Below are 19,052 nucleotides of genomic sequence, written 5' to 3'. Positions count from 1 at the left end.
TAATTGAATTGTTAGATACGAAGACATTCCTTGTTTAATCAACCAAAATAAGGAGAAATACTTTGTTGATGCCTGAAAAAATTTTCAGGATCGATCTTTGTCTTGATCTTCACCAATCTATCAAAGTTGTTCTTGAAATATTTACGACCCCAAACACTCATTTGTGCATAAGTCGTATACCCATCTTCATTATTTTTCCCGATATCGAGATCTCTATAATTCACATAAGCTTCTCGTGGAGATTTCGATACAAACGGCTTCATGTAACTGTAAAGTCTCCTCATCCAAGCTATATACCTTTCAGAATTTACATTACCATCTTCTCGCCACCGTATGTTGTAACTTATTTTGTATAAATTCCCCTTCCGATGTGGGAAAGGGACTGCAGATTCCGGGTATTCGTCCATTTTACCACCGTACGCCACGAAGTTCAACGTCGCCCCTCTTGCTTCCGGTTCGAGAAGCTGAGACCAAATTCCCTGGAAACCAATTTCCGGGATTGGTTTCTTGACGTAATCGGATTTCGTTTTGAACGAAGGGGTGGCGACGAGGAATGAAACTCTGTAATTCCTGTCCAGTAAAATTTCGAGATTTTGATTTGGTAGCAAACCCAAAGCGAGAATCGATTCAACGAAGCTCATTTCGTTGCAGTCTTTAGAGGTGAGTCCAAGTTCAGAGAAAATGTTTTGCATCAACAAGACGAGTTCATTTGCTCGGCCGAGAAACATGGTGCTGAAAGTGACGACCACCGTTAAGTTCCGGCCGTCTTGGGTGGTGGTGTTCGTTGTTGATATCGTGATCGAAGGGTACATTCCGTCGGGGAATTTGTATGAAATATATTGCCAACGGTGGAGAATTTGAGTGGCGTTTTGTTCCAGCGTTTTGCTTATTGAAAAGACTGTTACAGTTTCTCCAACATGAACTAATTTAATCTTCCATGAAAGGACAATCCCAAAGCTTCCACCACCGCCGCCGCGAATAGCCCAAAACAGATCTTCCCCCATTGATTTTCTGTTAAGTATTCTCCCATTAGCATCGATAAACTCTGCATCAATAACATTATCCGCCGCGAGACCGTATTTTCTAAACAATAAACCGTAGCCTCCGCCGCTGATGTACCCGCCAAACGCCACCCCATGGCAAAGAGCACCGGGAAACGCCAGAGTTCTATTTTTTTGAGCGATTTCGCAGTACAATTCACCCATAATCGCTCCAGATTGAACCCATGCAACTTCATTTTCCACATCAACTTGAACGGATCGTAAGTTAGCCAAATCAATGATGACAAAAGGAGATTCAGATTCAGATATATAAGAAACACCTTCGAAATCATGGCCACCGCTTCGAGTTCAAAGCTGGAGACCATGTATTTTTGAGCAACGGATCGTTGCTTGGACATGGGAAACATGCAATTAATGGTGTTACGATCACCCATGGTTTAGGGCTTGTGGGAGTAATGAAACGGGAATTGTGAATCGTGGATTCCAAAATAGATGAATATGATGAATTCATTTGTGTGTAAACAAGGTTGGAAATGGAAGATGAAGAAAGGCAATGAAGAAAATCTCCATAGATATCAGCTGATGAAGTGATCGGCCATGAAAATGAAACGATAAAAACCAGAAGAAATGGGAACAATGATGAACTGTGAAGAAAACCCATTTCTGAAAAGATTATCTCTGTAATGATTTCATAAAAAAGTTTCCATTTTTATAATCTTAGAGCTGAATCCCCAGTAATGCAATATTTTGAGACCGCCGTACAAGTTTGATTTTGGAGGGAGTTGAGCCTGTTTATGTATTATTGCCCATCGTCTACGCCATTTTTTATAACATATAAATCATTGTTGAAAGAATATCACTGTGTATTGGTGGTGTTCACTGTGTTAGGTATATTCTGAATTTAAATCACGTTAAATGTGTTTTTTTTTGTAATTTACTTAAAAAATTATCATTTACTATAAAATAAAGTTAAAATTTTCAATTTTTTATGGTTTTATAAATGAGTTTTTTTGTTTAGAATTAAATTGCAATTGACAAAAAATTTCTAAACTTTTTTATATAGTAAATGTTAATTCTATTATAAATTCAACTTATTTAATTTTTAATAATACAATGATTAAATTAATTTATTTAATAATAAAAGATTAATTTAATTTAATTTCTATAATACAGAACCTCCCAAATAATTTAACCTAATTTTTATTCCAACCTTTTGTGGAAAAGGAAAAACGATGACTTTATTGATCGATTTTCTTTCACGAGGATGTGACATGGTGGTGTGACTGTATGGAAGCAATTGAGGAGCTACATGAGTTTTTAAAATGTTAACGGAATTGCAAATAGCAAATAAAATGCATTTAAAATTACATTTTAACTTTATCATCATTAAATTAATTTAATAATAAATTTTGATCAATTAAAAATCAATACCAAAAGTCTAAAAGGCCCATTAAATCAACCATGCATATCTAATTTTATAATCTCTATTATTGTGCTGTATATTGAGAAAATCCTTTAAAAATTATTTTCAAAACATTTACTTTGAAAAGTCTCATATAAACAATAAAATAATTAAAATTAAATTTATCGTTTCTTTAAAGAGAAAATAGAATGAAAAAAATAATTAAATAATAAAAAAAGAGATTTATGGGATGTGAAATTTGTAGCGCCCATTGTTTGTTCTTATTCTCCGTCAAAGATGAAATTAATTATTATGACATTGAACCGTATATATTGTTTATTCCCACATGTTACTTATATTTTCATATTTATTTTTATTTGTTCGTGGTACTATTTGAATTTAATTGAAAAATGAATAAATATATGTTTTTACATATTTAAGTCAATTTTTAACTTTTTATGTTTTATTTGTGTTGTGTAATTTACATATTAAAATTATGGTTCATATTAAATTAAAGAGATGAGTAGAAATGATGAAAAGAGAATGGTTTATATATATATATATATATATATATATATATATATAATTTGCTTGCCATGCTTGGTAAGCATTCTTTTCTTTCTTTTATTATTATTTTAATTTGATTTATAATGAAATGAAAAGAAAATACATGAAAAGGAAAAATCATATATCTAATACTATTAAATTTATCCTATTCCTTAGAAAAATTATTTTATGTAACTTTTCCATCACATTATCTACAACCTTTTTTAATTATTTAATAACATTATAACAATTTTTTTTTTTATGTTATTGGCATATAATTTTGGTAATTTTTTTATCCCGAACCTAGAACCCTGACCTAAACTCGAACCTTAAACCTCGAACCGTAACCTTAGACCCCAAACTCGAACTTTGAACCCCGAGTCCAAGTTCAAAGTTCATGATTCGAGGTTCGAATTCAAGGTTTGGGTTTAGGGTTCAAGTTTAAGATTCATGTTCTGGGTTTGGAGTTTAAGATTTAGGGTTTTGAGTTCAAGGTTTATAATTTAGGGTAAAAGAATTACCAAAATTATGTGTCAATGACATAAAAAAGTTACTTAAATGTCATTAAATAATTGAAAAAATATCATTATTTATCGTGAAAAAAAAAAGAGTGGGGCTTATTTTGGGGCTGCTTTGATTTATTTTTATTTAATGCATAAGTAGTTGTTGATTAAAAAATGGAGCTTATTTAGGTAAAAAAACTTGAGAACTTATTTAAATGATATATTATAATTTAATTTCTTTTTTAATATCTAAGTGTTATTTATTTATAAAAAATAAAATAAATAATCACAAAAATATAAAATAAATTAAAATAATTAAAAACATGACATGGCATGAAGACATTACAAATATAGAAATGTGTCAAAATTTACATATAAAATTATTAACATGAAAAAGAAAAGCTCAAACATGATATGGATATATGATTTTCTTTGAATTCAAACACTACTAAATTATACAAATATGAAGTAAGTTTAGATAAATAAATTATTCTCTAAATAGAGTATCTATGATAGCCTACTCAAAACACGACTTAAAATAAAAATAGCATAAATATAACTTGCATTTAAAAATAAAACGCATCAAAATCTATATAAAACAAATTATTAACAATATGTTTTTAATACTCTAAACTCACAAAAAAAAAAAAACATGTTATACAAAATTATAAGTGCATCAACATGATAAAATCGATATTATTATAATAATTTACAATTTTCCTTGCATATATGTTCATGTTAGTTTATTTTTATTAATAATCGACTTCTTCTCAATCATATTATTATTGATACGCCACAAATTTTATAACAACCTTTTAAAACGTAAATATAAAATATTAAAATTGATACATGCAATTTTATCTGTGCCTCGCATGACATAAAAATTGATTATTCAACCATAAGAAACAAGGTTTTTATTTTCTTCACGTGAATAATAGATTTGAAAATTGTGCTGGATTAATTTATAAAAACATAAAATAGAAATATAAAATAGTAAGATGAAACATGGTCTAAGAAAAACCACCCAGAAGTCAAAATTAGTAGGTTGTCTTAGGATAATAAATTGTAACAAAAATAAAAACTTTATAAGAATGAGTGGAATAAGGCTATTGATCTAACAAAATAAAAGAAGAATAAATTTTGAATAATTTTGAAGACGCATTAGGGTTTTTAGGGGGGGGGGACTAGAAATTTTATTTTGGGATGTCGAGATGAAATTAAAAAAATTGGAGGGTCCAAAGCTTTTTTTTTTTTTTGTGGTTAAAACAACTTAAATAGATTAATTATTTTTTCTGAAGGGACTAAAAATGCAATTTTTTTCTTTATTTAAAGAGTTAAAAAGGAATAAATTAAAATATTAAATTTAAGAGAACCTGAAATAGCAATTATACCATCCAAACAGGGGGTCAAGGCCACTATGTTTTGGGCCTCAGTCAGAAAAATTAGTTGGTCCCAAATGATTAACCTCATATTTCGTCATTCAAATGAGTAGCTCCACACTAATACCATGATACACCAATTTGTGTTGTAAGCATAAATTAGTGACACATTTTGAATAATTTGTTTGGACTTGTAAATTATTGTTTTTCACCCAGATATAATGAATTATAGTATACTAAATAATATGAATATACTAGTACTACTACAACAACAACAAAAATAAAAATAAAAACAATGCAATTGTCCAAATAATTTACAAGCAACAAATTCCCATGAATAAGAAAAATTCAAGGCTAAAAAGAAAAAAAAAATAAAAGAGTTGCTATTAAACAATGCCATTGAGCAGCAATCCCCCACTCAATAATGTCTAGAGGCATTTATGATCCTATCCTAATTTGCAGATGAACAGCATACAAACTGTGTCCAGAGTGGCCTACCCTTCATTTTCCTTTTCTCTCTTTTAATATCAGCTTGATACCTTGCAGGAGAATCCCATTTTTCCACATTGCTTGGCTCAGCTTCAGGTGATTCAGGTCCCAGAATTGAGCTAACTTTGGTAACCATGCCTCCATTATCTTTGGTTATTTTTTCATCTCTTGGAGCTGCCTTGGTTGAATTAGGGGACTTTGGTTTGGTCTCATTAATGGCTTCACCCAGTAGGCTCTTCAATGGAGTGTGCTGCATTGTATTCCAGTTGTTTACTTTTGCTATGATCTCTTCCTTCTTTCTTCCTTGTGACTCATTTGCTGCGTGAGTAATAGAAGGGAACCAGCCAGCATGTTGTGAATTCTGCGTGGTCTGGATTTCAGATGCAGCAGCCACGTTTTGGTTGCTGCCTCCAGGTTCAACTAGTGTCATGAAAGATGGTGGCTCGAATTCATCAGATTTATGGAAATGTTTTTCTCCCAATACCGCTGATGGTTTGTTTATGTTGGCTTTCTCTGGTTCCAACAACGGATGTGAGCCAGTTGGTGATAAATTTTCAGTGTTGATTGCAGCCGGGTTATCTGATTGCATCGAGGAAACTGTTCCATACACAAAAACAAAAGAAATGAGCTTAATTCTTGGAACAAAATGTCCACTTTTACATGCTACTCGGGCTTGGATGTGAATGTTAGACATGGATATCAATCCTAAAAGCTGAAGTAGCCTACTTCAGATTGAACGGTTCTAAACTTCATATAAGTTTATATAAATGATTAGTTAAGCCATATTAGAAATTCTTCATCATGCTAAGATAAATTTATATTAATGAGCAAGAAGATGCTAACATACCCGAAACAGATCCCCACTGACCAGCCAAACTATCATTGTGACTGCTTGATTTCAAAACATCACCTACGGGTGCATCGAGTTGAGGCTTAATAGAGCCATTATCAGCCTCCCCTTGCAAACTTAGTGTGCTAGTCCCGGAAGCATCCACTCCGGACTCTCCTGTATGGCTATCATCAACAGCACCAGAAATTCGACCCGTAGGCTCAGCAAATGATGGTGAATGTATCGAGTCTTTCTTCAATTGGTCCTGTGAAGTTTTCTCAAACTCATTTCCTTCAATGTTGTTTACTGCAGAAGTCATAAGATCTTTGCCCACACACTCTCCTTGTAACTTGATATCCCTACTTATTTCGGATTCCTTCATGTCATCGAGACTGTTTGAAGCCCTGTTCAAGTGTGGGCCTTCGGTCTCAGGTAAGGCCCTTGTATATTCATCATTAGCTTCCTTTGCGGCAACTGGGGAATCATGATGCAGGCTAAAAGATTCAGATGCAGAATTTTCAACATCAAGTAAGTTCGATGATGGGTTGGTTTGGGACAGAGAAGAACCGTTTGTAGATTCATTTAACGTTAATGTCTTTTTCACATAATTTTCATCATCAATTCTTCCCGTGTTCTCATCTTCAGTTATATGAGCCCCATTTCTACCCGATTGAGGAACGTCCATATCATCACTGCCACATACATTATTTAACTTTCTGGTCTCAACATCAGTATGAGAAACCAAAACAGGCTGCTTTTCTTCGGGATAGCAGACTTCCAGGTCCGTCTTGTTCTTAGTGGTATCATCATCAACAAAACACCCCAATGTATCAGACCCTTTATCAAGCTGAATCACATCACTTTTCCCTTCAACAAGCTCTTCTTTATTTCCACCAAGTTTATAGCTGTCTTCAGCAACATGAATACACGAAGCATCTGCCTCATTGTCTTTATCCAGCTGCTTTAATGACAAAGTATCACATTTCTCCTGAGAAACAAGGTCTTTGACTTCATCTTCCTCATCAACTATTATTTCTTCAGAAGCTAAGGCCCTCGATTGAGGCAATTTCACTGTGTTATGATCTTTAAAACTCTCATGCTTTAGCGCATAAACACTTACATTTTCCTTCTCTGTTTTATCGCACACATTAGTTGAATCTTGTGCTGCATCAGTCGGTATTTGAAAGTTATATGTAGAAGCATCAATATCTTTTCCGGATTCTTCTTTAGCCGAAAGATCATTAATGACAGTGTTGAGAGGCAATTTATCATCATTTTCTTTTACTTTGACTACTCTATCAACCAACCGAGTCTCAGGAGTTATATCATCCGTCTTTTCAGATGTTACATACGCATGAACCCTGTTCGATGCCACAACATCTGTTAGATTTCGTTCTAAACTAATTCCTAGGTGTCCCTTTCCATCACTCTCTTGCTCAGCATTTTCATTAATGGATGTTTTAGAAGCCAACCTGTCACTGAAGTCTTCCTCCAACTGACCCAAATCTGAAATTCCATCCAGCATCTTTTCTATCTTTTCGGCATTAGTCTCCTGCCTAACAGTGTATTCTGCCATCTTATCACCACCACCGACTTTACTACTCTCTTCCAAGACATCCGTTAGAGGTTCCATTTTGATTGGGATCACATCACCTGTTAAATGACCCAGAAATTAATATACAGTGCACACATCTTAAGAGTGATTGCATAAACTAACCAAACTAAGCCCCAGATTCATGCTAGATGGTACCATTAGTGTAATATAAGCTTCACATTATTTGTCCACAAGCAAATTAGATATGCCATTAAATTCAAAAGCAACTACTTGTAGACACAAGTTAAAATTTTCAGACAAGCCATTAACAACGGCACCTCACTCGAAGTAACCTACAACAATTCATCATCGGGTGTCATAAAAGAACTTACAGGTGTCTTCACAATCTTTGAAAGATACGACAGGAGTAAGATCCTTGTCTGATTTGCTAGGATGATTGAAACTGTCCAGCCTTCCGAGACCAAATCCACCATCTTGAAATTCCATTGCAGCATCCGAAAAGACTTCATCTTCAGATTTGTTGGACATTGCTCCAATTCCACCAATATTTTTCTCCAAACTACAGCTTTCCATAACTTTAGGAACTTGAGCACCTAGATTCACAAAATCAATACATTTGGTTCATCAGTTCAACCAAAAAAAAAGGAATCTTGTTCTTCTCCCTAAACTCCTTACAACCCAACAAATTGTCCCCAACTAGCCTATTTATATCTATCAAAATTAAAGTTTTAACCATTGAAAGACACCATAATGAGCTCAAAAGTTTTGGATTTTTCCATAACTCTTGGGAGTTGGGCAACTAGATTCACCAAAACTCCATACAATACAACAAACTGGCCCATTTATATGGCACAAAATTGAAACTTTTTACCTTTGAAAGGACCATTTATGCAAAGAGCGTTGTTTTCATACACTTAGAAAAGGGAACTTGGTTAACTTACAGGGGGTTTTATGAGACTCATCTGAAAGTGGTTCCTCATCTGAAGGAGTTGAATGAGTGATAATATCCCTTGAGTCAATTAGCTTGTAACCTTCAATGGTTCCACATATCCTCTTGTGAGAACGCCTCTGTTTTGCACTTGGATGTGGGTTTGGAAAAGGCCACCCACATTTGTGACATAAATGAACTCCTCCATGGCTCTCATGCCCTGCAAATATCAAGCTTATTTCATTAACCAGTCCTTAAAATATATGAAAAAATGAAAAAAAAAAGTTGTAAACAATGACAATTATTTTTACATAATGTGAGTCTAAAAATAGAAAAAATAAGAAACTAGAAGCCAAAAGAAGAACAAGAAAAAAAACCCACATAAACAAAATAGTCCCTAAAGGCATAATGAAGGGAAAAAGTTGCAGTTATTCAAGAAACAATAAAACCCAGAAATATTTTTTTGCTTTTCAGGAAAATGAGTAACCAAGAAAAAGCACCAAAAAAAACTTCAACCACCCCAGAAAATAATGACAAAAAAACATTAAAATGAAAAAAGACAGAAAAAAAAATACCTGAGGGATGATTTTTCCCATGATCTTGAATGTCCATAACTAAGAACAATAAACAAGAAGAAAAAGATGAAGAAACTTAAACAAAGGTTTTTTTTTTTTTTTGCTTTTCTTTTCTACAGTGAAAACTGAAACAAGCACAGGGAAGACTGAGGGTTTTGAAGAAGAAAGCTAATAATAGTGTGGAAAAGTCCAATGGGGTTTTAGGCTTTTAGCAAAGAAAAGAAAAAACAAAAAACTGGGTATCTAATTAAAAAAATGAACTTTTACACCGCAGTTTGTCGGTTTCAATGGTGGGGGGCTTAACTCATCATATTAACTCATAAGAGGGACTTTGTACGGAACAGTGATGGAGTCCTTTTAACAATTTATGGTGATCACGCATTATCCTGTTCCCCATGTGCGCTTGTTATGAATAACCCTCTGCTACTCCTTTTTTAACTAATTAATTGACTTTTTTAAAGTAATTCATCGAATCGATTGATTTATCCTTTTTGTATTAAATGAAAATTATAAGGCCATGATTGCTGTTTTACCTTTTAAAGATGGGTATTAATTGTGATGAATATTTCATCCTATTTTTCTAAAAATCCAATATTATAATTAACAAATATTAGTAAAATATATTGCTTTTAAAATAATTATTTTATTCATTTATTTAATTTTTCATTTTTTAACTTTTAAATTACTCAAAATTGATGAATTTTTTCAATACATAAATAGCTATGTGCATGATATCTTAATATTTAATTAATTTTAAAAATTTTAAAAATTTAAAATAATTAAGAATATATAAAAATTTAAATTTTAAAATGAATTAAATGTTGACATATCATTATATGACAATCAAATGTGAGATATGTCAACAAAATTAATTTTTTGAGGTGGTTTTAATAAAAAATAAAAAAATGATTAAAATATTTTTCTATAAAATTAGACTGCAAAAACGACAAAATGTGAATAAAAAATCATTATAAACATAAAAGTCGATTAAAATGGAATGATAAAATTTATTGAAGGATCATTATAAACGGTTGAGGTTTTGGGGGCGGGAGGCGGGGGGCGGGAATATTAAAAGTAAAATAAAAATAAATTTTATTTATTTATTTTAAAATTATAATAGAAAACTATTAAATTTATTTTTATATTTAATAGTTATAGTAAATAATATTTTCTTTTGACATGAGTGTTAAAATTCAATCATAATTAAAAAATATATTATATTATATCATATTAAATAAAAATAAAATGATATTAGACACCACATTGCCCAGAATTTATATATGGTTTTGTCTGCAACCAGCATATTCAATTAGTATTTTGTTTCTTAATTTTTGTAGTTAATACTTAATTTCATCCTAGTACTTCATGTTTTTTTATCCATCATTGACTTTTCATGGAACCATCTATTTTTTTAGATGCTATATTTTATTAAGTTAAAATATGGTGTATTTTATGTTTATTTTTAAATAATTTTATTATAGGTTCGATTATATATATTTTTTTTGACATAATGTTTAGAATTACCCATAATCCTTCTCCAACTCATAAATAAAAGAATAATGCGCTTCAGTACACTGAAATCTACGTCCTACTGCATTGAAATAGTGATTAAAACTCTTATATAGTATTTAAATAATATGAATTTAAACTTTGTTATCTACTTATAGTTAGTAGTTTAAATTTTGTTCCCAATATTATAATGATGAAAATTAATACAATTAAATTTCTTCTATTAAACTCAAATTTATTACAATATCATTTTTTTGTTGTATAGTTATTAAATGAATATTTTATTTTTATTTTCAAAAGAAGATAACGGTAAATTTAACCAAATAATTTTAACAATATTAACAATTAGACCTGAATTTTTAGCTTGAAAAGTACATTTGCTAAATTCCAAATATATGAAACATATAGAATTTTGAGCCTATTTTAGGTTTAAATATATGTACTCTTTGTACTTTTGGAGTTTAACCTCTTTACTTTTATTTTAGAAAGGAGTTAATTCTACCAAACATTTCCAAACTATGACTCTAATTTTAAATTGGTCATTAAACTTCAAATCATTCTAATTACATCTCTAAACTATTAAGATTATATCAATTAGGTCCTTCTATTATTAAAATTATTAATTTAATTATTAAATGGCACATTAAATCTTATGTAACATAATTCAAGATAAACATTTTAAGAAAAATAAATATTTTAAAAATCTTAATTTTGTGATTTTCAAAACTTTTATAGAAATTTTGTCATTTACTCTTTTATTTTTCAATTTACTTCAATGGATAATTTTAAATATTTTGAAAAGATAAAATTTCAAATTAATTAATTGCCTCAATTTTACCATAACTTCACGTGAACTAATTGTACATGTACTTAATAATATAAATACCATTTAAGTCAAATACTTATTTTTATAAAATAATAATACTCTTACATGATATCAAAATCACATATTTAATATTTATTTTATTACATAACAGATTCAACCTAATGAAATTGATCGAATGGCGACTCAAAAATCACCTTTTTTCTTCGCAGACTTTTTTGTTTCTCTTACATGGAAAAACGGTGTACAAATATGCTGTCTGTGTGACCACTATCAATATAGGCAGATGCTATTTTGGAAATGAAACGGGGATATCATCATCAAAGCTAACTAATAAAGTAACAATTACAAAGAAAGAACAACTCTTATGTTGAAACTATTTGTTCGATGAGTCTGCTATCGGATGGATGACGTGTTCTTCAACATAATCGGCAAATCTCACGCTTGGTCGCTCCTCACACTACATGAACAAGATGGAAGTAAGATTGCTTGGTGTGCAAGAAACCATAAGATGATACTAATATGTAGTAATTTAGCAGGAGATTAGTGGGGGAGTGAGGAGAAATGGCAGATAAATGATTCAGAGATGTTTCTTTTATGGAGTGAAAAGTGTTAAGTACTTACTGGGATTCTGCAGTGAATGTTTAGATGATAGTTCATTTCACTGAGTCGGGTTTTGGCAAGTTCTTCAGCATCAGAGGCTTTCTTGCAAGCTTCCTTGACCTGAATCGAGCATATTAGAGTTTTAGCACGAATTTCTGTAGTGAGAACAATCTATGACAGGTATATGGATAATAATGAAATGAAAATAAACTTTGTAAGAACGTTAAACTTCATGTCTTAGAGAAGGATTTGACATTTGCGCTATTAGTGCGTGATCTAATATGGTAAAGAAGCCAATATAGATTTTTACTGCATTAATGGTAGCTGCAGCAAAGCATCTAAAACATTCAGGCATTTTGATTTTTTATAATACTCGCAAATTATTTTGATTAAGATTTCCAGTTAGCTCACTATATTTAAAAGCTAAGTATAAGAATAAGTGATCATGTCATATTCACCTGATCGATGCAAATGTTGGTCTGATCTTTGGCAACGAAAGCAGATTTTTCCAACATATTCCGTAGGTAAGATAACTCTTTAATCAAATCTAAAGCCACTTCTTCAGCATCTTGCATCTGAATTCTTGAGAATTCAAATGACCTCTCTGCATGAAGCCAAAATGAAGAACAGTTCAGACAAGTACAAATACCTCTGCATCCACGTGGGTTTCTTTTAAGGATCCCCTTTTGAAGACTAGCAGAAGGAATTCTAGGAGGCATAGAGGCTTCAACAAAGCTAGCTTCAATATGCTTTTCATGGTTTGCACATTTCTCGGTAGACTTTATGCAGTTCGCATCCGTTTCAAGAGGTAACTGATTAGCCGCCAATTTAGCATCTTCTTCTCTTGGAGAGCTTGATGACATGGCTGGCGACTGAACCACATCTTTAAGCCTAGTTTCTAACTTCTGACTTGTATCCAATGCAGAAGGTTTTACAGGTGGTCCTGGTTCTTGTAAATTCATTATCATCGGGGATTCAGCTACTTGTTTAGGAGGAGACTCTGTTGGTTTATGGTCAGAAGTACTCGTAACTGATGCTGCAACCACATCTAGCTTAATATCATCACCCTTATGACGCTCTACGGGACAACTTTTGTCATTGGAAGTAAGCATTGATGTGTCTTTGGCAGGAGTAATGAACAGTGAAAGTGGCTTTTCTTTGGAACTTTTCTCAACTTTCAGTGACTGATTATTTCCAGAAGCACCTAGTAAAGAATCAAAGAAAAAGGTTAAAAATACTTGGGCTCTGATCTAAATGTAAAACAACAGTATTATCTGAATGGAAGAAATAGGACTCACTGGAGTTTTGACTTGTTATATCAATCAAATACGGAAGCAACCGACTATAACTGACTGAACCCGGAATTTTAGATAACTTCAGATGCAAGTGTGCTTTTGGAGCCTATTAAACATCACAGCCACAGTGACATTAGCATGAAATGTTTTTAAACATTCATCTTTAATTAGTATAACATGCACCTATAGAGTCAGCAAATTAGACACTGCAAATAACTACCATAACTGGAAACACTGGTAGGTAGATGGAAGCTTACCATCTTGTTTTTAGGACTTGAGTCTGGGCTTTTAGCATGGCCCTGACTGTTATTTCTGTGAAGCGTTTCATTTGTCAACTTCTCAGTAACTTGACCTACACCTTGTGAAACATTATCCGCTGTGTTGCCTCTGCTACCATCAGTCTTGTACTTGGAGAACGTATTGACATCAGGCGGTGTCATCGACATACATTCTCCACTTAAGTCTTCAACGCGTTCCACAACTTCACCATCAATGTCAACTCTCTGCTGTAAACTGCATTTTCCGTTTCCTCCCATTTCAGACAATGCAGGATCCACAGAATTCAGGTGCTGACATTCAAAGGAATTACAAATGGTGGCTTTTGGCATCCCTTGAATCTCAGACCTCTTCGTGTCATCTTTAGAACTTTCTGTAACTTCAAAATCACAAGAAGATTCACACTTATTATTAAGTGTAGAAAAATTCTGGCCCAAAACTTCGAGACTTTGAGCATTGCAAGGATGTTCAACACTAATCTTTGCAACCTCGATGTTATCTGTCGATGTTTTATTACTAGAAACCGCACCAACTAAATTTTCCTCATTGAAATGAGAATCCTCTATAGTTGAAGATGAACAATTTTTCAAACAATTCAGATTCCGGCCTTCAAAAGAATCTTGCAACTCAAGTTTCTCAATTTCTCCATTAACCACGGGCATTGAGGAAGCCTCATCGTCCCTTGAGGTAGAGGACTCGACTGATGCCGCAATTAACGGCTTACCATAATCAGTATCGTGAACCACCAAGGAGCAGCTAGTTGTCTTATCTGGCAATGATTTTGGACCATTTGAAGCCAAGAGATGCTCGTCCTCGAAACCCTTCTCAGGTTTTTGAGGGTGACCCATTGTTTGGGAACCTGTAAAGATCACATACAAGAATGTTTGTCTTAGTTTAGACAATACATTTGATTGTTTGGAAAGAGAGAAAAAGCAAAGAGAAAACTGCAGAGAATTTACCAGAATGATCTTTTTCTATATCCATCAAGTAAGGAAGCAATCTTCTGTAGCTGAATGAGCCTGGAGTTCTGAAAAGCCTCGCACGAGAACAAGGTTTAAGAACCTAGTCCACAATACACGAGCAACCAGCATTACTAAATAAAATTACCAATATATGTATAGGTACTAATAATCAAGCTGAATCAAATTTAAAATAGATGAAGCTCAAGCTCAACTCGAAACTTGATTGAATATCCATAACAATAAAAACTGAACTACTCAAATTCGCTAAATTAAAATACTTGAACTCGACTCGCTTGATAACTCAAGTTAAAAGCTCTACTCAACAATAATTCTTGTGTATTTTTCATATGGGTATAAAAAACATACAATTTGAGGAGGAATTCCAAAAATAGAAACAAAACCAATAGCAAAAAGTATCAACCAAGCATTAAATTAAACGGAAAAAAAAGAATTTATATTAAAATCTTACTGATTTCATTGAATTGTTCATGGCATCTTTCTGCTGATGAGAGCCTTTTTCACATGGCTTCTTCTCTAAGAACTGATCTGAAAATTCACCTCCGTTTCTTTCAACCACTGGTTCAGCTCCAAAGATCTCAGCATCTGGTGGTGTCGACTGCACAAAATTCTCATTCGACATATCCAACTTTTTAAAACTTCCATTTTCCAACGGTTCTTGAGTTGCACCCAAGTGAATCTCAGCAATTTGAGGTTTCCCCAGATTCTCAGTATCATCGAAACTGTCAGGAATCACTCCATCGGTGGAAGAGGGAGAGAAGACCCGTCTTAAACGGAGATCTTTGATGGAAACGGCGGATAAACCGTACCCCATCGATGAATCTTCATCTGGTAAGCTGTTTTTCAGTTTCTTGACAATGGGTTGCTGATCATGGTGGTTTCTACCGTGTTGGGATTGGCTTCCGCTTTGAACCTGGGATTTGCTACGAATGAAGCTTCCAATTAACGAACGAGTTACAGGAAAGGATAATCGCTTCCGCTTCTTAGAGATTTCCTTTACATCCGCCATTGTTAAAACCCTAAACCAAAAACTGTGTGTGTGAGAGAGAAAGAGAGGCGATCGAGTGGCGGGCAGAACTGAGATGATAAGCATAACTATGGCGGGAAAGCCATGACTGAGTTTGGCGGGAAATAATATGGGTTTGGGCCACACAATTTTTATGGGCTTATCCCAATCAGGATTTATTTTTGTTAAATTTAAATTTGTCCAAGATGTTACTTATCCAAGCCCAAAAGTCAGGTTATTTGAGAAAGGTTAAAATATGTCATAGATCCTTATATTTTTACAAATTTGAAATTAATCCATACACTTTTATTTTCAGGAATTTAATCCTATTATATTTTAGATTTTAAAATTCAAGTCAAATTTGTTAACTCTAATTAAAAAATGACTTTATAATAAATTTAAATTTAACAAAATAATTTTAATAATGCTAACGAGTTCACCTAAATTTTGAAATCTAAAAAAGAAATTTAAACCGTATTTGAATAAATATTTATGATTTTGATGTATGTGTGCCTCTAATTAAAACCATCACCCGCTTGTTTTATTAGAAGAAATAATTACTATTAACAGTAATCTTTACTTTTAATTTTATTTAAACCAATTGAATTTTTCAAGCAAAAAAAGACTTTGATGGATGGAAATATTTTAATCTGTTCGATTGAATTAATTAAAAGATAATATCATAAATGGTATGTCTACTTTGATCGAGTTTTTAATGTGGTATTTTTTTTTAAAATATCTATTTGGATATTTAAAATATTATTTCGTGTACTATAATGGCATGAGCTTAACACATTTAACATGTAATAAGCCAATCAGTAAAATTATGACATTCAGATGGGAGGTACAAAGCACCACCACAATAGATAGACTGAGGTGAGATCATATTTTGAAGGAATCAATCTTTTAAATAGGAAATTTTTGATGAGTGGAGTAGATGTAATATTTTATATTCAATTTGACTATCGGGTTCGAGTTATAGAATATTAAGTTTGTTGCCGGAACAATTACAGTTACAATTATGATACATTCCCATAATTTATAATAAATTATTCCAATTAATACACCAATATAACATGCTTTATATTTATATTTGAGGTTATACAAGCTTATGAAAATTTCTATGATAACCTGAAACCATTTGAGGATTAAAATGTAAAGTTTTTAAGTTTTATCAAGTTGGCGTCATAACCATGAAAGTCTCATGCCGCGACATCAACGACAAGAAGATGGTATCGCGATTTTGAAAACAATAAATTAATATCACGACTTCAAATAAGAGATTGGTGTCGCGACATATAAGTGTGAAACAATAGTTATAAATATTCTAAACAATGCATTATTATTGACGGCAAAAAATTCACACAAGAATCGGAACAATGGATCCAAAATGTCCCTTATGCCATAAAGAAAAAGGGGAAAGGATTGTATAAAACAGTGACGCCACATCATCTATATTCCTTTCCAATAGTTTTACACCACATCAGTACTTTTATCCTGAATTTCAGAATTTTATCCTGAAAAAACTCAAATCCAAATTAAAATCTTGAAATTCAAGATAAGAATACTGACGTGGCATAAAACTATTGGAAAGGGATACAGATGACGTGGCGTTACAGTTTCATACAATCCTTCCTCAAGAAAAAGAGGACGTGGACCACTCATTCCGTAAGTGCACTTTTGCTGCGTGTGTGCTGTCTGAATACAAGTTCAGTTCAAGATTAGATATGTAGGAGAGGAGGGAGAGACCAAGGCGTTCACCATGGAACATATGGGTCCATAGGAATAAAGTAGTGCAAGAAGGTGTAACCCCCAACCCGATTTTAGTCATTAGCCTAGCCACCACTGCAACGCATGACACCATTTAAGGCATTCTCGAGCTGGAGCCCCCAGAGGAGAAGAATAAGAGAGTAACACTAGTATTGACAAGAGTTAGATCAACTACAGGTCACAACGTTTTCATTGGATGGTACAGAAGGAACTCCTTGGTAAGCATTAGGACACATGACTTTAAAACGCGGAGAATTGTGCGAGAAATATTCAACCAAAGCCACAGCGTCATTCGGAAGCTACTTATGGTCCGATTCATTCGGAAGCCATAACCTCAGCACTTATATGGACAAAAGACAGATCAGTGAGCAAAATCTTTGGAGGCAAGCAGAACAAGGTGGACTGGGAAGCTAAACCAATTCAGGATGACATCATAGTTTTAAGAAATCTTTTTCAATATATTGATGTTTGTAATGAGAACCATGGAGAATTGAAATGGGCTTCCAAGGAAGCATTGAGAAGACTAGGAAATCCATGATTTGTCTTGTTTTTGCCATTGTATTAAAAAAGAGAGACAGGTGGATTTTATTGTGTTATTACTAGAGGTGATCATGGGCCGGGCCGGGCCGGGTTCGGGCCGGGCCCAAGTAAAATTTTATGCCCGTCTACTAGGCCCGGGCCCGGCCCGGCCCGAAATATGGGCCTAAAATTTTACCCAAGCCCGGCCCGAAATAAAATTACTAAGCCCGAGCCCGGCCCGGCCCGACCCATATTAATTTTTTTTTCTTATTTTATTAAATAAAAAAATTTAAAAATATAATAAATCAAATATATTTAAAAACATAAAAATAAATATTAAAACAAATAAAAATAATACTAAAACAATTCTTAAAACAATACACAAATTAACAATATAATAAAAATAGTTATATTAAAATTTAAAATAATTAAAAATAAAAACAAAAATATATTAATATATAATTGGGGGTTGGGCGGGCCCGGCCAAAAACTCTTACCGAGGCCCGCCCGTTTTTAAACGGGCCTCGTTTTTTGCCCAAGCCCATTTTTCGGCCTATATTTTACCCAAACCCTCCTATTTTTAGGCGGGCCTTGGTCAGTCAGTCACCAAACCATGATCACTCTAGTTATTACCTAATGCAATAAAGACGAATGCAGGGCTAAGTAAGGGGAAAAAGGTGTGAAATTAAAATTGATACGAGTTTGTTTGAACTATTTATGGAGTAAGTTAAAAATTTGTGATCATTTACATCAAATAATTTTTTATTTAATTTATAATAAACTTTTATAATGTAAAAATATTTATATTTAAATATGTGAAATAATTTAAATATTCTATATAAAAATATTTTTCAAACATCATATAAGAGTTATTAGTTATAAATTAAATGCAACAGAATCAGCGAAAATAGTCTCAACAACATAAGAGTAAGGAGATCAAGACTAAAAGTTCCATCAAAGGAAGCAATGGTCATGTGAAGCTGATACTAGAACACTTGGAATCGAAGCCTTGAAGAAGTCGCTTATGTTGTAAGCATTGGAACTATTCATGAGAAGCCAAGTGT

At 32.9% G+C, this 19,052-nt stretch overlaps 2 protein-coding genes and 1 pseudogene across 2 annotated transcripts; all 3 read right to left on the bottom strand.

Moving 5' to 3' along the window:
* Positions 1–38: 38 nt before the first annotated feature.
* LOC108454992 (berberine bridge enzyme-like 8) lies at positions 39–1,866 on the bottom strand (annotated as a pseudogene).
* A 3,135-nt stretch (positions 1,867–5,001) lies between these two features.
* LOC108453981 (uncharacterized) lies at positions 5,002–9,585 on the bottom strand. Its single transcript, XM_017752254.2, has 5 exons — positions 9,208–9,585; positions 8,646–8,852; positions 8,076–8,297; positions 6,168–7,802; positions 5,002–5,917 (listed from the first exon to the last, which is right to left on the bottom strand). Exons 1-5 carry the CDS (start codon positions 9,242–9,244, stop codon positions 5,283–5,285), a joined length of 2,736 nt encoding a protein of 911 aa, XP_017607743.1. The 5' UTR covers positions 9,245–9,585; the 3' UTR covers positions 5,002–5,282.
* Positions 9,586–11,604: 2,019 nt separating this feature from the next.
* On the bottom strand, positions 11,605–15,789 carry LOC108454584 (uncharacterized). Its single transcript, XM_017753088.2, has 7 exons — positions 15,145–15,789; positions 14,673–14,775; positions 13,695–14,572; positions 13,441–13,543; positions 12,601–13,346; positions 12,164–12,262; positions 11,605–11,999 (listed from the first exon to the last, which is right to left on the bottom strand). The coding sequence occupies exons 1-7, from the start codon at positions 15,784–15,786 to the stop codon at positions 11,916–11,918; spliced, it is 2,655 nt and encodes an 884-aa protein (XP_017608577.2). The 5' UTR covers positions 15,787–15,789; the 3' UTR covers positions 11,605–11,915.
* Between the last annotated feature and the right edge of the window lie 3,263 nt (positions 15,790–19,052).

Source organism: Gossypium arboreum, chromosome 9, assembly GCF_025698485.1.
Source record: "Gossypium arboreum isolate Shixiya-1 chromosome 9, ASM2569848v2, whole genome shotgun sequence".
NCBI lineage: Eukaryota > Viridiplantae > Streptophyta > Magnoliopsida > Malvales > Malvaceae > Gossypium > Gossypium arboreum.
This window is presented reverse-complemented; position numbering and strand designations above follow the sequence as displayed.

Excerpts from the sequence above, each read along its gene's own strand:
- LOC108453981 (XM_017752254.2), bottom strand. The coding sequence starts at position 9,244 with ATGGACATTCAAGATCATGGGAAAAATCATCCCTCAG. Across the intron at positions 8,853-9,207 it reads TGGGAAAAATCATCCCTCAG|GGCATGAGAGCCATGGAGGA; the intron begins GTATTTTTTTTT and ends TGATATTTGCAG. Across the intron at positions 8,298-8,645 it reads TGAGTCTCATAAAACCCCCT|GTGCTCAAGTTCCTAAAGTT; the intron begins GTAAGTTAACCA and ends TTGTGAATCTAG.
- LOC108454584 (XM_017753088.2), bottom strand. The coding sequence starts at position 15,786 with ATGCTTATCATCTCAGTTCTGCCCGCCACTCGATCGCCTCTCTTTCTC. Across the intron at positions 13,347-13,440 it reads TATAACAAGTCAAAACTCCA|GTGCTTCTGGAAATAATCAG; the intron begins GTGAGTCCTATT and ends ATTCTTTACTAG. Across the intron at positions 12,263-12,600 it reads CCAACATTTGCATCGATCAG|GTCAAGGAAGCTTGCAAGAA; the intron begins GTGAATATGACA and ends TGCTCGATTCAG.